Genomic DNA, 22,179 nt, shown 5'->3' with positions numbered 1-22,179 from the left:
GTCGTGACTCTCTGGGACACCAGTTTCATGCCCAGCCCCATCACATCAAGGGGAAAGTGTCTGGAAATTCTAGCAGAGCCTTCTAGGGACATGGCGAGGAGAAGGGTCTGATGCTATCTCCTCGTGTTAGTTCTTCCTGCTGGGGTCCTGCACCCTGCCCCTGCCCACCCCACCTCCTTCATCTGTGGACTGGTTTGGTTGTGGAGCTGATTGCAGAAGCACTGGCTTCAGAGCAGTGAAAGGTTCATTCTGGGAGGGCTGGCATTTTCTACCTCGCCCTCCCTGGAACTGTCCAGGCTGTGGCAGTCTGTGTGCCTGGCACTTCAGGCCCTGGGGACACAGCCTGGGCTGGGCCTGGCACAGCCTTGCATCCTTCTCTGCAGGCAGCCCAAGTTCTAAAGGACACAAGCACAGGGTGAGGTCAAGTCCCCAGTCACTTGGCCATGCATCAAGATCAATAGAGGCAAGATGGAAACTAGGCCCGCCGCCTGAGAAGCCTGGGGGACTGCTGTGGGCTGTCTTCCTGGAATCGAGTGACCAGCAAACATCCCTATTCCCCTTAGCACTTGGCTTTGCCTCGCAGAGCCCCCACAGCACTGGCAGTCTGCAGTGGTCCTGCTTCTGGCCTCAGGAGTTCGGAACAATGACAGGAGTTTCTTGTTTAAGTGAGGTTGGGGGCAGCAGGTAGGAATGAGGCCTAGGCTTGGAGCAGTTGAGGGGTCCCAGCCTGACCATCCCACCCAAAATGCCCTCACCCTCCCTCGTGGGAGGTGAACCATCCCGAGCAGGCACATGGGTGCCAGTCTGCATTCCTCTCCCAGGGCTTCTTTATTGTTCCCTTCCTCCACCCATCATTACTTGGCCCTGACCTGGGGAGCAGGACTGGGCTCTGCGACAGGACACCCAGCTTGGAAATGGCTTGGGACACAGATACACACACACGTACAAACACACACACTGCAGAGTTTAGTTTGGGTTGTCATTTTCTCCCGTACTCTGCCATCAGCTTCCAGTCCTTCTAACAGCCCTCACCTTCTTTGTCCACAGGAAGGCTGGCCTCAACCCAGAGGGCTGGGTCTCTGGGCCAGGAAAAGGCAGTTTTCCAGTTTGTATCATGGCCCTGGGTTCCCCACTCAGCCCCTGTGTCTTCCTTAGGCCACTGGTTTTAAGGTCTCTCTTCTGTGCCTCTGAAAGAGAGACCTCTGCTATAAAGGGTCCCCTACCCTCCCTCCCTGCCCATTCTCTTCAGAATCCCAAAACTGCAGCTCTTATTGTTGCTGTAGAAACAGATGCTTGGCAAATATGAAGTTGGATGGAAGTGCTGGTTTTGGCTGTAGGGACTGTTTTCAGCTCATTTTGGGGAGGAAAAAAAGGAGGATGACAGCACAGGCAGAAGGGCCCACCAATCGGGAGTCGCATATGATTGTGTGTGTGTTGTTAATACATTGGTACATATTGGGTACAGCATGGACTCGAGCCAGACTCCTGGGTTCGAATCTGGCTCTGCTGCTTACTAGCTGGGTGGCCTTGGACAAATTATTTAATTTCTTTGTACCTCACTTTCCTCATCTGTAAAATAAGAATAATAATAGTACTTTCCTTGTAAGGTTGTTTAGAGGGTTAAATGAATCAATACATTTAAATCACTTAGAATAGCATTGTCATCATCACCATTCATCTGTCTCTGATGTGTTGGGAAGCACTTGGTGCCTGGGAGCTTGATGGGCCATCTGCCCACAGGCCTGCTGATGACTCAGCTCTGCTCATGGCGGGTGGGGTGGCCGGTGGGGGGGCTTTACTCTTGTCCCCAGGATGGTGCTTTTGCCCAAAGAGCCTTCCAGGTGAAGATAGGGAAATAAGGCCCAGATTGGTCGCCAAACTTCCTCAGGGTGACACAGTAACCTCAGAGTGGGATTGCTTTGCCCAGGGCTTCCAATCTAGTGTGTAGTTTGATGCCAGTTTTTAAAATTGTGCAACTTTTCGTGTGACTTCCTCCAGTCAAATTCTTGGCTGATGCCAACAGCTTTGAAATACCAGGCTTCTTTCTACCTATTTGTTTTCCAGTTGAACAAGCTCTACTTTTTTGTGGTTTCTCTACAACTTATTTCGTTTCTTCACACCTGTCTTGCCTCTGACAGCCTATCTGGATTAGGGCCCAGCAGGAATTGAGGGCGGAACTGAGGCACAGAACAGAGAGGCAGCCCTGACCTGCCAGTACCCGGGTCTGTTCTCTCTCCTCCACACCTACGAGCTTGCCCAGATGCTCCCACTTGGATTTTCTAACTACTGTAGCAAAACCTTTCAAATTCATTGCCTGCGATGGAATGTGATAGCAGTCAGATCCATGCCCTCTCCCGTTGTTCCCCATGGATCCAGGGCCAGGGAGCTTGTTTGAGCCTCTCTGGCATGGTGAGCATGCCCTGGAATCCCTTCTCCACCATGTCCTCCTCCCCGTCGTCCTCATTTGGTTCATCCAGCTGGCGAAGTAAGGAGGTGTCCAGTTGTGGTCCTCACTGCCCCATGGCAGAACCCTGGGCACGCTGCTCAGGATGAGGCTTCATTGGCCTTATTTGCCCTTGAAAGCCAGGCCTCTGCTGGGACTTCTCTCTCTGGGAGCACTAACATCAGATGAGCCCAGCAGCGGGTGATGTGGGGAAGCCCTCAGGCCACTACATTCCAGATGTCTTACCCATGCATGATCCAGACACTGCAGAAACAAGGAACGATTGTGTGGCACTGAGGGGCTTTCTCCCGGTCCTGGGATGCCTTGGGGTGGGGGCTGGCTTCCATTCAGCCTTGCCTTTTCAGCCCCTCTGCATCTGGTTTCTGCTCCCAGGCTGGGTGTTAAATTGTGGCTATGGTCCCTTCCCCTATTTCTTCTGAGGCCTAAGGGTGAAGGCAAGGCCCATGGGGACAGGATTCCAAGCAAACCCCAGGGTAGGAGTGGGAGAGAACAGCAGGTGGTCAGGGGCAATACTTGAAGGAGTCTTTGGCAAGGATGACCAAGACAAGCTAAAAGGGAAATCCTCTAGACCCGACCTGTCCAATATGACATTCTGCAAAGACGGAAATGTTCTATATTCTGTGTTTTCCAACTTGGTAGCCATCAGCCACAGGTGGCTTTTGAGCACTTGAAATGTAGCTAGTATACCTGAGGAACTGAATTGTCAATTTCATTTTAGTTTAGTTTAATCAGAAGTATTCCCATTATTTTGATTTGCCTTCAATTTAAATAGGCACACATAGCTGGTGGCTGCCATATTGAACAGTGCAGCTCTAAACAGCTCTCAGAAGAAATGGTGAGGTGCTCTTAGAGGCTCATCTCCTCTTGCAGTCGCCCTGGTTGGGCTGAGGATGGTGGCGTTTTTCCTTCCTCCTAGGAAGGAAGGCTTGTCCTCTCTGGCAATTTCTATACTTCATCAACTCTGGAATCCTGATGCCCCGCGGCCAACAGGTCCCTGGCCATGTGCCACCACAGCTGGGGCAGTGCTTCCCCACCTCGCCAAGCGTGTTTTCTGCCCAGCTTTGTAACACACAGGTGCTCACATGCCCCGTGGATTTGGCCAGGGCTGTTAATGCGGAGGTGGTGGATTGGTTGGAGAAGAAGCTTTTGCTTCTTCCTTCCTGCTTCTATGGAGATTGGGTTTTGGTTTATTTTTACTTAAAAGGCTTCTAGAAACAGGCCCAAATAGGGCCTCCAGAGGTGCACACACAGATCCTCAAACCTTTATTGAATGTCCAGTGTTTAGAGGAACCTGGGGCTTATCTAAAGGAACCTCTCTGACTTTGAGAATAAGCCTCACAGGCCTCCAACTCTCACACCCCAGAAGACCGTACTGATATTTTACTTAAATCAGTGTGGCTGACCCTTAAACTGGGTTTCATTTTTTTCTTCTGTGGACATAGAGAAGAGTTGTCCTTTGTGTGAAAAAGAGAACAATACTTCATTATGCTTATTCTCTCATGTCTGCCAGAGCGGGTGGGGATGGGAATATCGTGTGTGGTGCATGTAGTAGACTCAGAAGTGACCCAAGTCTTGGTGGGATTTGGGGCAGGGCTGTGGAGGATTTGGGGGACCATCCTCAAGGCTGGCCCTTGGCTTTGGGCCTGGTGGGAGCTTGGGAAGCAGAGGCAGTCTGGAAATCCCCAGGGGCCATGAGGAAATCCCCAGCAGCCAGAGTCCTCAGGGAGCAGAAGCCTACTGCAGCCGCCAGTCAGGTGGTCCCTGCAGGCTGCCAGGACCTGACTCTGAGGGGACAAGCCCAGACGTCCCTGCTTGGGCTCTGTGCTCATGAGACAGTGTGGTGTCACCAGGCTCTGAGCAAACCTCTGAGTGTTTCAGGGCAGGGCCTAGGGGAGTGCTGAGCCCTAAGCCTCAGTGACCACCTCTGGGGCAGTGATCTAGGGCTGGCCACCCCACACCCACTGACCCTCCTGAATTGCTTGTCCCAGACCTCTCCCCAGTACACAGGCTCAAGGCCACCCTGGAGTCTTCTGTTTATTCATGTAGCCATCCATCCATTTGATTCCATCAGTAAGCATTTATTGAGTGCCTATTATATGAAGGGGCTGTTTTGGGCTTTGGGGATGGAGCGGTGATGAAAGCAAAGTTGGCGCTGAGCTTATCCTTGCCTCTTCTTGGCGTATCCCTCCAGAGTAAGGCAGAGGCCATCTTGCCGCAGCAGCCCCCTCAGCCTTGAGCTCCCGGGGGACGCCTCTTGGGGGCGGGGCCAGGAGGCCGGCCCGGAGGAGGTGAAATCCCGCGGCCGCGAAGCCGGCGGGCTGGTAAGAAGGAGGCGGCCGCCCTCTGCCGGGCTCTAGCGGCGCTGCAGGGCGGGTGCATCCCGGGGCTCTGAGCGCATGTGCCGCGCCTGGCCCCGCCCTCGGCCCCGCCCCCGCGCCGTGCGGAACGGGGAAGCCGGCAGCAGCGTGGGCCTGGGGCGGAGTCCTCTGCGTTCGCCCGGGACCCACCCCTAGGGCGGGAGCCTCTGAGCCCAGCCGCGGGTGTGCACCTTTGGTCCCGGCAGGTTTCTTCTCAGCCCTCCTTTCCCTCCCTGCGGCCGTCCCTAGGCTTCTTCGAGAGGGTCTGTCCACTTCCACTTTGGGTACGCGGGTCATCGATGCCCAGTAAAATTTCAAAAAGAATTCCGTGCCTTAAAGGATGCCAGTCACCGTCTACTAACACTGTTACCTCATAACAGAGAAGACATTTGTTACACACCGAAAAATAAGGAATAAAGGATAATCTTTCCCAAGGGAGGGAATGCAGTGGTGCTGAGGAACCTTTGCAGTAGCCATTCTAGAGAATGCGTCTGTAACCGTGGTATAGGGAGCCCTTCTACCCCAGGAAGCATAGGTGCTCCAGGCCCTCCCCAGGCCCAAGAGCTGAGTACTCAAAACAAGACTCCCGCAACTTCCCTACCTAAAGAGTTCTGTTAGTGACATTTTATACATCGCAAATTAGTAATTAGACAAGCACTGTACAATTACTATCCGTATATGGAGACAGTGTTTATAGCCCCTTTTTTATTTTTTATTTTTGGAGGAAGATTAGCCCTGAGCTAACATCTGCCACCAATCCTCCTCTTTTTGCTGAGGAAGACTGGCCCTGAGCTAACATCCGTGCCCATCTTCCTCTCCTTTATATGTGGGACGCCTACCACAACATGGCTTGCCAAGCAGTGCCATGTGGGCACCCAGGGTCCAAACCGGCGAACCCCAGGCCGCTGAAGCCTAACGTGGGCATTTAACTGCTGCCCACTGGGCCGGCCCCTGTAGCCCCTTTTTTAAAAAAAAGTTTTGATTTAAAGGGGAACTAGAGAGACAAATGAGGTCAGAGGAGTATTCTTTTGTTAAGATGTTAATTAGAACCTCAGTCTCAATGCTTTCCAAAATTTCTCCCTCTAAACTAGCCTCAAGAAGCTCACAATCTAGTGGGGAGGAGACCAAAAAAGAAGCAGGCATTGTGCTTCTCACAGTATTCACCTTGGTCGCTGCTAGTTGAAGAAGTGAATGACTTCCTTTCCTCCTTAGAACCACTGTCTAGCCTGCCCCCAGCTCTGCTTAGCTGCTCTGCCTGGCCAGTTGCCAGAAACAGAGCCAGGGACCTTTCACCTGCCCCATGCCACTAGCGTCAGAGAGCAGAGTAGTTACTTGTTACTCTTTCTGGATATCCCTTTGTTCCCCATTCTGTTCCACCCCGTTTATCGCAGGTCAGTTAGTTAAGTCCAATGGATATTTGTTGAACACCTACTGTGTGCCTAGTGCTGGAGAGTTGGGTGGGATCCAAGAGAAGTAGGAAATGTCCTGGTTCTCCGGGGAGAGAAGGCTTCAACATACAACACAAATAGTTTACCACCAAAACGTTAGTTTATGCTGTGTAGTTGTGGCATATAGCACATTAAACTTCAATAAATTCAATTATATGGTTGTGTAAGAAACTATATTCCTGTCATCTAAAATTGTAAACGTTGTATTTTGTGTATTTTTATTATGTTGTCCATGACCGTATACATTATGCTTTCATGCAGGTATATTATATAGATTAGTATATACAAAATCATGTGTACTATAGTTTATGAGCAATTTAAGGAAATTTTAAGAGTAAATTTGACCATATTCTGTTTTTGCCTTACATGCTGTGTAATATGTGAGTCCTCCATATCTAACAGCACCACACTGAGTATAATCAAGAACCACCAGGTGTGTGTGGTGATATTCAGGTATAGACAGTGAGTACTGTGGTTTTTAATAATAATTTAATCACTACCTACAATGTACCACGCCTGGTACATTGGTACAGATACAGTGTACCTACTATCTTTTTAAATTCTCACGACAGCCCCATAAGGTAGGTGTACTATTGTAAGGCGAAAAGGTAAAAACCCTAAGAAGTTGAGTTTCCCTTAACTCAGAGAGCAAGAAAGAGGTTGAGCTGGCATGCAGACCCAGCTGTGTCTGACTGCGAGGCCATGCTCTTTGCACTAGGTTATCATGCGGGCCTTGGGTTTGGGGGAAGGTTTCATAATGGAAGTGGGACTTGAGATGGACCTTGAGAGATGGGGAGCAAAGTCCAGCGGCTGGTGGAGAGGCCTTCATACGTAAAGGCTCTGGTGGTGGTGAGGGCAGGGCACCCTGGGAAGATCTGCCTGAGAGTGAGAGCCTGCTGGGCTGGGGAGGGGGAGAGGGAGACAGAAAAGTGAAGGGGAAGTGTGAGGAGGGGCCAGGTTATGGCTGTCCTTGGAGGCAGGCCGAGGGGCCTCGAGGTGGTCTGGCTGGCTGTGGGAGTGACCATGGCCCCCAGCACCACAGGTCAGGCTGATTGAAGACACGGACCTGGCCCTGAGACAGCACCGACCTTTGAGCAGCATAGGGACTGGTTGTGGTTGTGCGTGAAGCTGAGTGGGATGCCAGGGCCTCAGGTGTCTCCTCTGAATGAAGAGGTCTGCCCTTCTCACTAAAGGAGGTGAAACTGCTTTGAGAGATCTCCGTCAGTAATGCCAGTCATCTCAGAGACGGAAGTGACAGGATCTAGTCATCCCAATAGGAAAGAGGAGCGGCTGGGCACGTGGTTACTAGTAATTCAGAACAAGACTGTGCAGCTACAGCGCCACCTCAGTCACCCAGAAGTCATCTTCCAGAGCACTGCTGAATGGCAGGTAGGCCTAGAAGGCCCTCAAGCAGCCAGAATAGAGGATGCTAGGTAAGCATGTGAAAACGCAGGCCCTTCACTCACAGGAGAGCCTGCAGTTTTGCTGATATCCCTCTGTTGTACTCTGGACTCTGTTCTATCAGGCTTGGTTATCTGGTTTACTAGCCTGTGGCAGAAACAGCATATTAGAAGGAAGTGAGACTGCTGGAGACAGGTACACTGACAGGAAGAGTGACAGCTGACGGCTCAACAGGGGTAGAGGAGAAAAGAACTAAAATGTAGATATACAGACACAGAGGGTGTCTGGCCTTCCTAACGTGGGCGTAGAGCAAGGCCGCAGGTTGACTGCAGTGCCTGGGATGGCTGGTGCCCTTTGAGAGTGGCTGGGGGCACTGGTGGGGCAGGCACTAGCCTGGGAAGTCAGGAGTCATCATGGTGGGGACAGTGTGCCCTTCAGTACAGGATGTAGTGAAACGATTGGGTTTGAGAGGGGAAGCTCAGCTTGAGATGAGTTTAGAGTGTTTTACTTAAGAAAGTTACAGTCTATAAAATGTTTCTTTTTGAAGAAGAAGATTAGCCCTGAGCTAACTACAGCCAATCTTCCTCTTTTTGCTGAGGAAGACTGGCCCTGAGCTAACATCCATGCCCATCTTCCTCTATTTTATACATGGGACGCCTACCACAGCATGGCTTTTGCCAAGCAGTGCCATGTCCGCACCTGGGATCCGAACTGGCAAACCCCCGGCTGCCAAGAAGCGGAACGTGTGAACTTAACTCCTGTGCCACCAGGCCGGCCCCAATAAAATGTTATTTTGATGTTTGTAAATGGTAATAGAATTTAGAAAATTACTGAAAATAGAAAATATTTTGTCCCTTAAAGGCAGTAGGCTTCAGTTACTTGGAAATTTTGCTTATAATGCCTCTTTTTCCCCCCAGCAATCACAGATGGATAATAATAGCTAAAACTTACTGAAAACTTACATACTGGACACTAAAAGTTCTTAGAGCTTTGCAAGTACTAATTCATTTAACCCCTACAGTAACTGTCTGTGGCAGGCATGATTATTTTCCCCATTTTACAGAGGAAGACATCGAAGTGCAGGGTTAAGTTGCATAGTTCACTGCATGGAAGAACCGAGACCGACCCAGGCAGCTGGCTCTGGAGCTCTCACTAACTTAACCACGGCACACCACAAGTAATTCCTTTAAAGCAATGGTTCTCAGAGTCACACAGAGGGCCGGTTAAAACACAAATGCTGGGCCCCATATTCCAGAGTTTCTGATTCAGTAGGTCACAGTGGAGCCCTAGAAATTACATTTCCAACAAGTTCCTAGGTAATGCCGATGCTGCTGGTCTGGGGACCACACTTTGAGAACCAAAGCCCTTTCACTAACTGAGATTGCACCCATCTCTTACTAACCATATGAAAGAGTCAGTGCAGCATAATCCTCATTTTACAGATGAGGGACCTTTGAGTCACACAGCTAAGTCATTCATTCACTCATTCATTCATTCATCAGATGGGCACCCCTGCACTAGGCCTCATGCTGGTCTTCCAGTTGAGCTGCTCTCAGCCTTGGCAGCCTGTAAGGATCACCTGGGGGAGCTTTTAAAAATCCCAGTGCCCAGGCCTCCCTCCAAGACCAATTAAATCAGAAACTAGGGGGAAGGGGTGGGGTCTAAGCTTCAGTATTTTTAAAGTCCCACAGGAGATTTCAGTGTGCAGCCAAAGTTGGCACCATTCTGTCAAGAAAGCAATGGGGATAAGAAGGTCTGTGACACAGCACGCACTCCAGAAAGGCCAGACGATCTCTCCAGGAAGACTTCCTACTCCCTAGAAAGCAGAGGATGAACCCTGTGTCCTAATGGCCGGTGTGTGTGACCTTGTTTGTACAGTGAGTGGTAGGTAGGAGGCAGAGCTGGGCTTTGGTCCTCTCAGGCAGTGCCTGCCAACCCTTTCATAGAGAGAGCAATACGCTTTACTGGACGCACTGGGCTCACAGGACGGGCCGGGTGAGAGGCCTGGGGTCTCTAGCCACCCTGGTTGGGCACTGGTTAGGAGACAGCTCTGCTCCAGGGCTTCCTCGTACCTCCCCCACCCTCGCCCTTTTTTTTTCCCTGGAGAGGAAGAGGGAGGCAACGCCTGTTTCCTTTTTACCGCACAGCTGACAGCTTCTGAGACAGCTTCAAAAGACCTGTCTTTTGGCTCCTTCCTACCTGCTCCCAGCTCCCGTTTCAGCCTCTCGGGGGTGCCCCAGCCCTGGTCTGGGCATCCTGTGGGGCTAACTGAAGAGTCAGGCCAGAGGTTCTCTTTATGAACCGGCAGGCCTTGCTCATTGGCCAGACACCCACGATTTCCTCTGTGTGCAGAGTCAAGGCCCACTCACCACATCCCACCTACCCCGCCCTCTGTGCCTGCACCATCACTGGCTGTGTGGGGGCAGAGGCATGTATACGCAGAGAGTGCAATTGATTCCATACCTATCCCCAGTGTATTTGTTATGACGAGGCAGCAACAGTGGGCCTCAGACTGATTGTCTGGGTCTCTGCTCTTGCTGGACTTCACAGAATGACTGTGTGGCTGCTGTTTGGGCACAGTGTGGGCCCTGTGTGTCATATTGGATGTGACGTTACTTGGCCTCTGCCGCAGTAATTAGATGGCTGGGGTGAGCCTATGATTTGTGTGTTCTCAGGAACGCTGTGCTGTGATTCAGTGTTCGTGCGGGCTGGGGAGTGTGTGTGTACGTGAATGCGCATGTGCTTGTCTCGATCCTGGCCTGTGGGGCCGGGGGCTGCAGGTCTCAAATTCCTCTGCTATTTTTAGGGGCCGTATCAGCTCAGCTGTCCGGGTGCCCGGGTGTGTGTCAGTAGGAAAGTCCCACCCTCCCTGTCCCTTGCCCCTAACCCTCCAGCACTGCCTGCCCCCCACCCATGTCCTTGCTCTAAGAGCCTCCTCCTTCCCTTCCACGCAAGTGTATCACCCTCTCCCTCCCGGCATACCTGGTACCCGCAGTCCTCCAGGCCACTCACTCTCCGACTGGCTTCGGCCAGGGTTGGCAGCTCCGGACGGGAGGGGCCTGGGGAGAGGGAGGGGCACAGGGGCGGGGCTGCAGCCAGTGCTATTTTGAGCTGCTAACGGAGCAGCATCGGAGAGGAGACTCCTTGCTCTGGGCTGCTCCAGGCCAGGCCATGCGGGTGAGTGTCCCTCTGACCCCCACCCCGGAAATGTCCCGGGCTCCTCATGCTGCTTCCTCATTTAGGAAAGGAGGGGCCTTTTTCTTGTTTCCTCAGATGTGACTGAAGAAGGTAGGGAGGGCTGGAGAAGGACTGCCTTGGGGCTTGTCTCTGAGCCTCTTGGTGAGGAGGGAGTTACCAGCGCCGGCAGCCACACAGCCCCACGGAGGCGAGGGGCAGGGCCTCCTGGGCCTGACTCATGACTTTGAGGGCTTTGGAGGGGGCGACTGTCTTCTAAACCTCAGTGTCCTGGGACTGTGTCAGCCTCCCCACAGGCTGTGACATGCCTCCCCCACGAACCATTAGTGCTTGAGGCCTTCATTCCTTGGAACGTTATTTTCTTCCGGAGCCCAGAACCCCAGCACCTCCCAGGCCTTTGGAAGGATTGTCCCCTGCTTCATGTCGCCGGTATAGTCCTCCGCCCCCTTCCTCTTGGTAGACAAGAGAGGGGCTCAGGAGGGGTGGTCCTTGGAGTTGTCAGGGATTCCCCCTTTCACTCTCTCCAAGAGGGGACCCAGCACGGCCTCCTCCCTTTCTGTGGATCTGACACTCGGAAGGGGCACAGATGGCATCTCTGGGATGCCCTGACTGTCTGTAGGTCTCCCTTTTAGCAGAGATTACTCCAAGGAGTAAGTTCCTTAAAAAAGCAAGTGAGGAGAGACATAGCTGCCTCCCAGTCCATTCTGTTCCCCCCACGCCACCCCTCCCAGCCACCAAGGGTAAGGTTTTCGGTTGTGTCAGCAGTTGGCAGAGTGTGTGGGCTGGCCTGGGGCGGAGGTACATTAGGAGCCTGAGATGCGCCCATGAGCATTTGTATCTCTCTGTGCCCAAGGACTGCCCCACCCCCACCACAAAACCAGTGCCGAGGTGTGTGTGGTCAGGCCCAGGGTGGGGCCTGCAAGACTTCTGTGTCCCCCCTCACCCCCTGCCAAGAAGTGGGTACTTCCTGGTCTAGCTGACTTCCCACCCCGCCCCACCCCACCCTGGGCCCCGGGCCACCAGCACCAGGTCACAGAGTCAAGGCTCTGTACGATGATGGCCAGGCAGATGGCACAGTGGCCTGCAGGGAGCGTCCCTAGGGAAGCAAGGCCTCCAGCAGGTCCGGCCGTTGGAGGAGGAACCCAGGCCCTTCTGCAACTGCAGTGGCAGCAGGAAGCCATTCCAGTGCACCTGCTTCCTCCGGGCTAGCCAGTAGCGACTGCGGGTGCTTTGGCTGCTTTCTGTTCCGCCCTGGGTAGGGGACAGCTCTCTCTGGAGGCTGGACCAAAGGGGCCAGGGGGTCCCTGCCAAGCTCTTTTCCCCCTTTTCCTCGGGCTGACAGCAGGGCCTTTAGGCCGCTGCCTGCAGAGCTCCAGTTTCTCGAGCATCTCTGTGTAAAGCTTATTCGGGTTATGGGTGGAGGGGCAGGTTAGCCATGGGAACCTCTGCTTTCTACCCAAGCTGTTATTCTGGCCAGTGATGTCATGGAAAGACAACAGTGAAGGTGAACCAAAGGAGGTGGGGGCAGGGCTTGCTTCCATCCGTTAACATGAACCTTGGAGGTTCTTGCTGGAGGACAGACATGGATGTGAGTCCTAATTTGCTACTTGCTGCTATGAGGCCTTGGGCAGGTCATTTCTGAGCCTCCTTTTGCTTATTTGTATAGTAGGAATCATATTAGTATCTACTTCAGAGGGCTGTTGTGAGGATTACATGAGGTAATACCTGTAAACGGTTCCACACTGTGCCTGGCACTTAGTATCTGCTCCGTAAAGGTTAACTGTTATTACTATTATCACTGTTATTTCTTCCCTACACCTTCATCCTCCCCTATCATTACATTAGTTGGTGCTTGGTTGGGACTGACAGGGAGAGGGTCACCTGGGAGCTACCCTCCGTGCCTCAGAATAGGAAAGGAGAGAGAGGAGAATGCCATGCTTCTTTTTTCTTGGATTGAGAAGTCCAGAGTGTGCATGAGCGTTGGCAGAGGGGACAGGTGCCAAGTTCCCTTGGCCACTGGTGGGAGCTTCTCTTCTTCTAGGCACTATCTCTCGGGGTACCTGCTGCCCTTGGGGGCTCACAGTGTGTGGACATCTGCTGTGGACACTTGTGCCTCGATGCATTTGTCCAGGCTAGGCATTCCATGCCTGAAGGGTGCCTGGTGGGCATTCCATGATTCTCCTGGTGGCATTTGTGCCCCCAATTCTTCCCCCACCCACCCCTGTGAGGGCACAGAGCATGGTACATTAAGGGTGGATGGTCCTTACTGATGTTGCAGAGGGTAAAACCCAGCCTGGCTCAGCCCCCGGGACTGAGCATAAATGGGTCCCTCAGCACATTGCTTGGATTTCTCGTCTTTGAGAACAAATGCTTTTACCTATTATCTTCTCTGCTTTTTCTTTTTTATTGACTAGCCATCTTTACACTAGAAATAAGCAGTAAGATACAAATATATAACAAAATAAATACCAAGTGTCTCTATTGTGTCTAATTCCCCATAATTTATAAGATTATTGTGATCACTGTTTACATACCATTAGCTTCTAGTATTTCTTGATGGATGTCATTTTAGGTGGAAGTTTCCCTATGGTTACATTGTCCAGCTATTTTTTAGTTTGAATGGCAGCATAGCTGCATTGTATGAAGAACCCCAATTTACCTAATCCCCCCTAACTCTAGGCATTTGGATTGTTTCCAATTTGGGGCCATTATATAGAGCATCTTAAAAGTCTTTTTATAGGTTTGTGGGTTTTTTCCTTTCTCTTCTTTTCTTTAAGTCAGCTCATTGCTTATACATTCCTGAAGATGAAATGGCCAGGCCAGAGGATGATGCATTTTATGGCTATTGTTATCCCACAAAGAGCTACTAAGCTGGGCCGGCCCTGTGGCCGAGTGCTTAAGTTTGCTTGCCCCTCTTCGGCAGCCCGAGGATTGCTGGTTTGGATCCTGGGTGTAGACCTACACACCGCTCGTCAGGCCATGCTGTGGCAGCGTCCCACATAGAGGAACTAGAGTGACTTACAACTATGTACTGGGGCTCTGAGGAAGAAAACAAAAGAGGAAGATTGGCAACAGATGTTAGCTCAGGGCCAATCTTAAAAAAAAACAAAGCTACTAAGCAATTTCAGAATGTCCTGCCCTCCCCTTAGCTCCGTGGCATTGAGTTTACTATCTATTTATTGTTGCTAAATTTAGAGATTATGCCTCCCTTGTTTTTCTCACGCCCCTGGGAATTAGGATGGGCTAGTGTTAGTCTCCACAGTTTACGGCTGGGGGAAGAGACCAGATGGGAATAAGAGGTTTGCACAAAGAACCCCCGTCGCAGCCCCGTCAGGCAGCAAACACTTACCAAGTGCCCACAGTCTGTACAAGAGTCCTGCCTGTGAGGAAATCACAGTTGGTGAACGTTATAGACACACCAGCAGCTCACCAAGATCCATCTTGGTTGTGAATTTCGTGCTGCCACTTTCTGGCTGTGGGGACTTCAGCAGGGTACTCACCCTCTCCATTTCCTTATCTAGAAGGTGGGTGGTTGTGAGGATTAACTGAGGACACAGGATGAAGTGCCTACCACTCTGCCTGGCTCACTGTAAGTATTCAGTGAGCGTTGGTTTCTCTTCCCTCCAGAGAAGAGGCCAGAAGTGCCAGAGGGGTAGGAGGGGGTCAGAGCCTCAGAGAGTGGCAGGATAGTGATGGGGTCTCCCTTTGCAAGTCTAGAAATTTGATTTGGGCACGTCAACCACTAATAAACACTGCACTATCTGTAGTGCTTTGCCTTGACCCAGACCTCCTGAACCTCAACCCTGACACACAAGATTAACCAGAGTTGGTTACTAAGGATGATTCAGCCCCTCTGACCCTGCCTAACACAGCAGAAAAGGTGGGCCTCGGAGGGAGCAGCACAGCCTTGCAGCCAGAGCAACTTGGGTTCAAATCCCAACTCCACCACTTAGCAACTTTGTGACTTAATCTCTTTCTGAGTCTTTTTTCCTTATCAGTAAAATGGGAATAATAATAATTCTCATGTCATGAGGCTGCTGTAAGATTTATATTCAAAAATATATGTTAAATACTTTTATAGGGCCCATCTCATTGTGGGTGTTCCATATTCACTAATTAATGTTGTTGGACATGGCTGAACTCTCTAGAGAGGGGACAGGTCAGGGAAGAGAGGCCTTAGCTCCCAAGCACCCTGGCTCCACAGAGCCATTGGTTCCCAGCTCTGAGAGTGACTGTAGTGGAGACACTGCCACCATCTTTGGGGCTGAGTTCCTTACCTGTTTTGTATTGGATAAAGATAGGTTATTCCTGATCCTAAGAAAATTTTAGTTAAAATCCAATGATGAGGAAGAGAGGAGAAATACCCAGGCAGTTCTGCACCAAAGCCTCTGGGGAGAGCCCCACGTTTGTGTTCAGAGTGATGCTCATAAGGAACGACTGTTACAGAGGAGCAGGCAGGGATGGGAATGGCCTGGTGTCCTTACAGCCTGGGGCAGATGAGCTCCTCCCTGGACACAGGAAAAGTGGAGCAGGAGCTCAAAGAACAAATGAGTTAATTACACAAACAAACTTAAAATCTCTAGCATATGGACTGGATAATAAAATAGAAAGTCAACAGAGCAAATTAAAAATAACTCATTGAGGGGCTGGCCCCGTGGTCGAGTGGTTAAGTTCGCACGCTCCGCTGCAGGTGGCCCAGTGTTTCGTTAGTTCGAATCCCGGGCGCGGACATGGCACTGCTCATCAGACCACGCTGAGGCAGCGTCCCACATGCCACAACTAGAAGGACCCACAACGAAGAATATACAACTATGTACCGGGGGGCATTGGGGAGAAAAAGGAAAAAAATAAAATCTTTAAAAAAAAAAAAAAAAACTCATTGAAAATAAAAAAATTCTCTAATTTTTCCTGTTAATTCATTGTACGTGGTAATAAAAATGAGCCAGTTCTTAAACTTTGCTGAATCAAACTGAGTTGTTGGATGAAGCCTCTCGCTGGGCTGAGGCAGATTCTCCCGTCGATTTTCAAGAGGACCAGCTCTAGTTTCCAACCCTTGCACAGGGCAGCTTTCTAGCTCTCCGGGCCTCTTGCCCCAGCAGGTAATGGTGTGTTGCAGGGAGAAGCAAAGTTGCCGGAGTCTTGGAACAGCTTCCTTAGTCCCCGCCAGGTCACAGGCCTGCAACTCTCGTTCGCTGAGTTAAGGGCTTGAGTGCCTCTCCCCCGTCAGACTCCTAGGGTGCCAGACCCAGAAAGGACTTTATCTATTATCTAGACTAGCCCATCCCCTATTTCTACAGAGATGCCCAGAGAGGTCGAGTGACTTATTCGAGGGCACACAGCTTCCAGGGGCAGGAAGTTCTACGTTCTGTAGCCCACCTTGCCTTCACTTTCCTCTATGATTTTATTCTTCCCTCTTTCTCTGACCTTTTGAGCTTTGTAATCCTTCTCCCTCCACTCCATTCCTCCTTTCCCCTGTTTTCCAGTGTTTATCCCAGCAGGTCCTGGCCTTTAGGAAGACTCCGAGTCCCTGAGAGACCCTGCCCCTCGTTTCTCCTCTGACCCAGGGTGCAGGTTACTTTCGGCACCATGGCCTTTTCATCAAGGTTCGCCTTCTGGGAGCAAAAGGAAAGTTGGATTTCAAAATCTTTATGCTTTTCCTATGTGCTTGGCATGGTGTGTACAGGCAGGAGGCTGGCTTGTGAGAGAGGAAGCTTTGGAAGCTGGAGATGGATTGGGGCATGTGTGTGTATTTGGGGGCTGGGAGAATGACGGGCGAACTCACCCTTGTGTCCGGATGGGCTCCTGCGCTGAGTCATGCTCCTCCAACCCCACCCCTAGCTCCACCTCTGGTAAGCTGAGCTGCCTTTTGTCCCACTGGTGCCCCTCCAAGTTAACCCCTCCACACTCTTCCCACCCTGCTGCTGCTCTGACTCAACCCTGGGAACGGGCACTACTATGGAGGGGCTGCTGGGAATGGCTTTGGCTCTGAGGCCTGGGCACTGGGTCTCCCTGAGTCTGGGGGCTGTGTGGGTAGGAGGAAAAGGAGCCAAGAGTGAGGAGCCAGGCCAGTTGTCTGCCTGAGTCCAGAGGGTGATTCAGGCCGCAGACCTGGGCATGCCTTTGTGCTATGCACGGTCCCCTGCTGGGCGGTGACCTATAGCAGACAGAGCCCTTTGGGCAGGGGAGGTGGCAGTGAGTCAGCCTCAGGCTAAATCCAGAGCTGAGCTCAGAGCTGGGCCTAGTGTCCCAGACATTTCAGGGGGCAGCCAGTGTTTCCCCCAATGCCTCACCACCTGGGTGAGACGCTTGGGGTCCCAAGCTCAAGCCACTGGAGGGAGGACAGATTTGGAGCTGGTGAAGGACGCGGAGTGAACTTGGAATCTGGGCCATCCCTGAGCCCGAGCTCACAGCACTGCGTGCAGTAATGAGTGTGTCTGTGTGGTTTGTGAACACTTGCCATCCTTCTAACCTGTGTGCCCTGGAGCTAATGCACGGTGTGATCCCTGGGGGCATGGGGGTGGGGTGAGGGGAGCGGGGAGTGATGGGCATTGGTGGGGGCAGCAGGCACAGACCTAGACTCTGCCACTCTTCATTCTCTCTCCACCAGCCTGGCCCTTCCCTTTCTCTTCTCCAATCCCAATTTCTAAAGTAACAGAGTCCACTTTGATGAATAATTGCCATTTTCCCTCTGTCCGCGGCAGTGTGAACTAACTTTGAAGCTTGAGCCCATTGAAAATAGCTCCATGGGCAAGATACAGCTTTGAAACTGCAGTGGCCATCATGCTGGTCAGGGCCCCAGGCACTGCTAATTAGAGCTCCAAATTAGCCATGGACCCTGGTTACAAATGGAGAGTCCCCCAGGTGGATAATTAAAATAATTCTGGACAAGGTTCTAAGGATCTTTTCCATTAGGAATCAAGGACTCCGTCCTGTGCTCCTACCCACGTTGTGTGGGGAGAGAAAGGCAGGCTGAGGATTGGGAGGGCTGGTGACAGACCTGTCTTTTTCCTATAGTCCTAAGTGGCTGGGGAAAGAAGAGAAATGGAATCCACTAGGACTGTCTGAGCTTTTGGAGCGAGAGATTCTAGTGAGGGGGAGAGGAGAAGACTCCCCGACTTGAGGCCTGGCCTCTCTGGGTCTGTTCTGAGCCAGTCTCTGAACCTAAAGAACCCTCAGAGCATCCACGTTGTCCTTTTTCCAGCTGTGTTATGGTATCTGCCATTTGCCCCTGACTCTGCTTCTCCCCTCTGGCTCAGGCCAGCTAGCTCCTGGGCCGAGCACAAACGCCTGGCCAGAGCAGCCAGAGCTGGGGCTTCTTTCCTTCCTCTACACCCCTCCCCAAGCTTGGGGTTCCCTCCCTCAGCCGCATGGTTGGCAGTTTTGTGGGTCTGAGGTTGGGAAGATATCTGGCCTCCTGAATCCCTGCCTCTGCCCTACTTCCTGCCTCCAGTCAGAGCTCCGCAATCTCTGTGCTGAGGGAAATTGTCCGGAACCTAGAAGCCACCCGGAGCCAGCCTGATAGGGCCACCCATTTACCCTACACTCAGTTCTGCTGGCCCTATGGGTCCCCCACCCTGGGGTTGTTCCCGCTCCTCAGCCGCTGGGTCAGAGGGCTCTTGTTCAGACCACTTCCTGTCTGAGCTGGGAGTGACTCCTGTAGTTAAGCCCGAGTTGAATTAGCTGGATCTTTCTATCCACCCTGTAACCAAGGCCACGATGTCACTCTGGTGGGTAGACCTCTTTGACAGCCCAAGTGGGCGGCATAGCTGGTCACTGAGGGCATGGGCACTTGCCTTTCACCCCCCCGAGACTCTTCATTCTTGAAGCTGTCACTGGACAGTTCTGACCCCAGGAGAGTATATCTGTTGCCCAGGTCTGTCACCCCGTGCTCCTGACACTCAGGAGCTCTGCCTCTGAGGGAGGGAGAGGCCGCTTGGATGTTTTCCTTCTGTGCTTTTAGTGCCAGGTCTCCCAGCCCTGACCTGCCAGTGACTTCTCTGTCTGCTCCCTCAGGTTAAAGAGGAGGACAGAACTCTGCCGAAGCCTGGCCCTCCTGGCAAGGAGGAAGGGGCTGTAAGTGCTTCTCCAAGATGCCTGTGTGGGGTGTGTCTGCCAGCCCTGGCCTAGTCTGGGAGGCAGTTCCGCGGAACGGGCAGGCCTGCAGGGTGCCCTTCGTGTTTGGGGTGGCTAGAGGGAACGCCAGTAAGGGGCAGGAGGCGCAGCCTGAGTGAGGCTTGCCTGGGGTGCATGAAGGAGATGGGAATGCCAAGGAGCTTTGGGGATCTCCCCCTAACTCCCCACCCCCTTTGGTTCCTACCTTTAGTTCTGGTTTCCTGAACACTTTGGGGCTGGCGAGCCTTAGGTAGGCGAACTCTTAGGTTGGGGAGCACCAAATGAGAGCTCAGCTGTTGGGACTCCTCCCTGCTCGGGGGCGCACAAGACAAGGCCAGGGAGGGATTTCGCCACAGCTGCTGCTGTCTCTTCCCAAGACCCTGTCAGCTGCTTGGTGCAGTGACCTGGAGGCAGGCTCCAGCTGCCCAGTGCCTCTGGACGCCCCCACCCCCCAGGCATTCTGCCTTGGGATAGAGACCTTGAATAAAGCTGGACTCTTTTAAGGCAAGAGAAGGGAGAGAGTTCCAGAATAGCCAGGTCTAGAGATGTGTTGTTAGGAGAAGGCTGCTCTTGGCACAGGGGACGGGAATGCCCAGGGCACTGGGGTGGCGCTGGATCACAAAACAGATCCATACTTCATTACCCGAGGTGCTACGTGTCCCGGCTCCCCCACTTCCTTGGATGGAGATTTGATTAGCCAGGCATTGTGGCTTCCACCTAACCTGTAAACAGTCCTGCAAGGCCAGCCTGTGATCTCAAAGGGATATGTTTGAGACATGTGAGGGAGGGGCCTTGGAGCATGGCAGATTACACGTAACATGCTTAGAAGACTGCCTGACACATAACAAGCACCGTATAGGGGTTAGCAGTTACTAGCATCATCATCACTGTTGTTGTCATCATCATCTTCAGTTAAAGGGGATGAGAGGAAAGCCAGAAGAGGGAGGGAAGAGATATAGGCGCCAGCAGCTAGGGCCACCAGCCAGTTCCGCAGTACCCTGGCACACAACTGAGCACTCTTGGCCCAAGAGTTTGAGGAAGAGCATCTTCAAGCCCTCCCCTCCCCTCCCCTGCAGCAGGGCCACCCTGCCACTGAGGCCTGGGCTCAGGCCACTTGGCTCAGCTCTGCTCAGGACATGGGGCAGCCTCTCTGCATGGCAGCCAAAGGTCTGCCCACTCTGTGAGCGTCTTCCTGCATCCAAGCAGAGATGGCAGCCAGCCCCTCACAGAGCCCAGTGTCCAGGTGCACCCTAGAAGATAGGTCATTGTTTTGGGGAATGAAGCCCAAGCACAGCTTAGTGGGAGGGCATTGCCTGACCAGCAAGGAGCTCCCAAGTTGACCTTGCTCCCTCTAGGCAGTATGGCTGGCTTTGCAGGAAACTCTGCCCTACCATTAGCAGGCCTGGCCTTCCAGTGGTGGTCCCTTGGGACCACAGACAGTTCCTGCGAGTGCTGGGGGAAGGGTGGGTGCACCAGGGGGAATGTGCCAGTGTACACCAGGCGGCTCATGGGTGCCCAGAGGCTGAGAGGCCGGCTGAGCCAGGGCCCCAGCTCTAGGGCAGAGTGGAACTGTGGTCACTTGTGTGCTTAACCCTTTGTGGGCTGCAGCTGCCTCCTCTTCCTCCTGTGACTCCACACGTACACTCTGGGAACCAGAAGGTTTGCAGGAGGAAACTGCAGAGAGACTGGCAGAAAACAGTCTGAGGTGGCAGCTTCCTGGGCTAGCACTGGGTTTCTGCAGCCCTTGAGAATGTGGGTGCAGGGGAGACAGCAGCCACAGACAAGAGGAGCAGGGAGGAGGAGGCTTGGCGTGTCTTGGGGCCAGGAATTGCTCCCTGACTATTGTTTTCATCAGGATAGGCAGACCCTGGGTCTGACTGCCCAGGAAACTGGGGGATAGAAGGACCAGGGACCACAAAGGCAGGAAGCCCCAAAGTGAACTAGGATCGATGGTGGGAAGTGGTAGTTTGACCTATCCATGCTCCATCTCTGCTGGGTTTGGGCTGTGAGGGAGTGGGTGCTGGATTGGGCCTTGGTTGCTGCCCTGACTGAAAGCCAGTAACTCTGGGCCTCCAGGCACTCATTACTGGCATCTCCCAGCTCCGTGCTAAGCACAGGGGTGGACGACAGGTGACAGCAGTACCTGCTTGTGCTTTGTGGGAGAGAGAAGCCAAACTCTTAGATGCAGTTGTCCTATCTGGAAGATGGAAAGCCTCTGGGAACTATGTGTTGTTTGGTGGATCAATGGAAAGTCTGTTCCAGGGCTAGGAGAGAGGTCACACCTCTTCCTCTGCATGGGGTGGGTAGGTTCACAGGCATTGTTGCTAATGTCTACCTGTATCTGTGTGACTGTAGCTAGAGGGCAGCTCAAAGGACGGCAGTGGCAAATCTAGGAGTCCTCAGCCTCCCACCAGCCCTGTACCCTCAGAGACTTCCCAGAGAACCAAGAGCCCTGTGCCGACGCCCGCTATGAACGGCCTGGGGGCTGTGTCAGCAGAAGGCCCGGGTGAGGAGGCCCAGGGCTTGTCCCGGAAGAGGGTGGCGAATGCAGTGAGGAAGGTGGTGAGCAAGGTGCTGCCTGGTGAGGAGCCTGGGAGCCCCAGGGAGCCTCTGAGCAGAGGGATCAAATCCCCTGAGCACCCAGCTCGAGGCAAGAAGGGTGAAAAGGCAACCCCTCTCAAGCCACCACCCCCGCCGGCTCCCCCTGCTCCCCCTAAGCCTGAAGCGAAGAAGGAGGCAGCCAAAGATGAGCTCTCCATGGGCCTGCGGAGCCTGATGTCTCGGGGCAGGGGCAAGGATCACAAGCCCCGTGGCAAGCAGTCTCCTGGGAAGGGGGAGAAGCCCTCCAGCCAGGAGCCAGGCTCCTTGGGGAAACCAGGCTCCCCAGAGAAGCCAGGCTCCCCAGCCAAGCCTGAAACCCCAGAGAAGCAGTGTTCCCCAGCCCCACCGGAAAAGCTGGCAGACCCAGGCTCCACTGGCCCGAAGTTGAACCTCACTGGATTGCAGCAGCCCAAGTCACCAGCCCCTGACGTGCAACAGGAGGTACCCAAGTGTGTCACTAACCTCCCACACCCCTTATCACCCTTGCAGCCAGCTTCCCCAAGGCTCCTCAACAAGCCCCGCATGACTGAGAAGCAGGGCCCGGGACACGTGCCGATGGCAGGGCTGCATGGCTTTCCTGAAGCGAATGCCAGAGCCCGTG

General features: G+C 52.9%; 1 protein-coding gene and 1 long non-coding RNA gene across 42 annotated transcripts in view; one reads left to right on the top strand and one right to left on the bottom strand.

The window, feature by feature from the left end:
- Positions 1–22,179, top strand: part of MYO18A (myosin XVIIIA) — a 95,668-nt gene that overhangs the window by 21,831 nt on the left and 51,658 nt on the right. For 5 of the 40 annotated variants that reach the window (XM_070562760.1, XM_070562759.1, XM_070562758.1 and 2 more), the window contains exons 1-4: positions 10,681–10,847; positions 16,349–16,491; positions 18,880–18,938; positions 21,333–22,019. The exons of 27 other annotated variants lie outside the window; for them this stretch is intronic. In XM_070562760.1, coding sequence (XP_070418861.1) covers positions 16,452–16,491; positions 18,880–18,938; positions 21,333–22,019 — 786 coding nt within the window. In that variant the 5' untranslated portion in view covers positions 10,681–10,847; positions 16,349–16,451. Of the gene's footprint in view, positions 1–10,680; positions 10,848–16,348; positions 16,492–16,793; positions 17,294–18,878; positions 18,939–21,332; positions 22,020–22,179 lie in introns of those variants that run through there. 8 more of the 40 variants (XM_070562765.1, XM_070562762.1, XM_070562770.1 and 5 more) reach the window with 6 other exon arrangements.
- On the bottom strand, positions 4,522–10,762 carry LOC139074109 (uncharacterized). Of its 2 annotated transcripts, none has more exons than XR_011523555.1 (2): positions 10,653–10,762; positions 4,522–5,184 (listed from the first exon to the last, which is right to left on the bottom strand). It is a non-coding gene; the product is annotated as an uncharacterized lncRNA (long non-coding RNA). The 2 variants fall into 2 exon arrangements; XR_011523556.1 differs by having other exon boundaries at positions 4,522–5,191; positions 10,653–10,749.

Source organism: Equus przewalskii, chromosome 10, assembly GCF_037783145.1.
Source record: "Equus przewalskii isolate Varuska chromosome 10, EquPr2, whole genome shotgun sequence".
NCBI lineage: Eukaryota > Metazoa > Chordata > Mammalia > Perissodactyla > Equidae > Equus > Equus przewalskii.
Note: the sequence above shows the minus strand (reverse complement) of the source record. Positions and strands in the feature narration are given on the sequence as shown.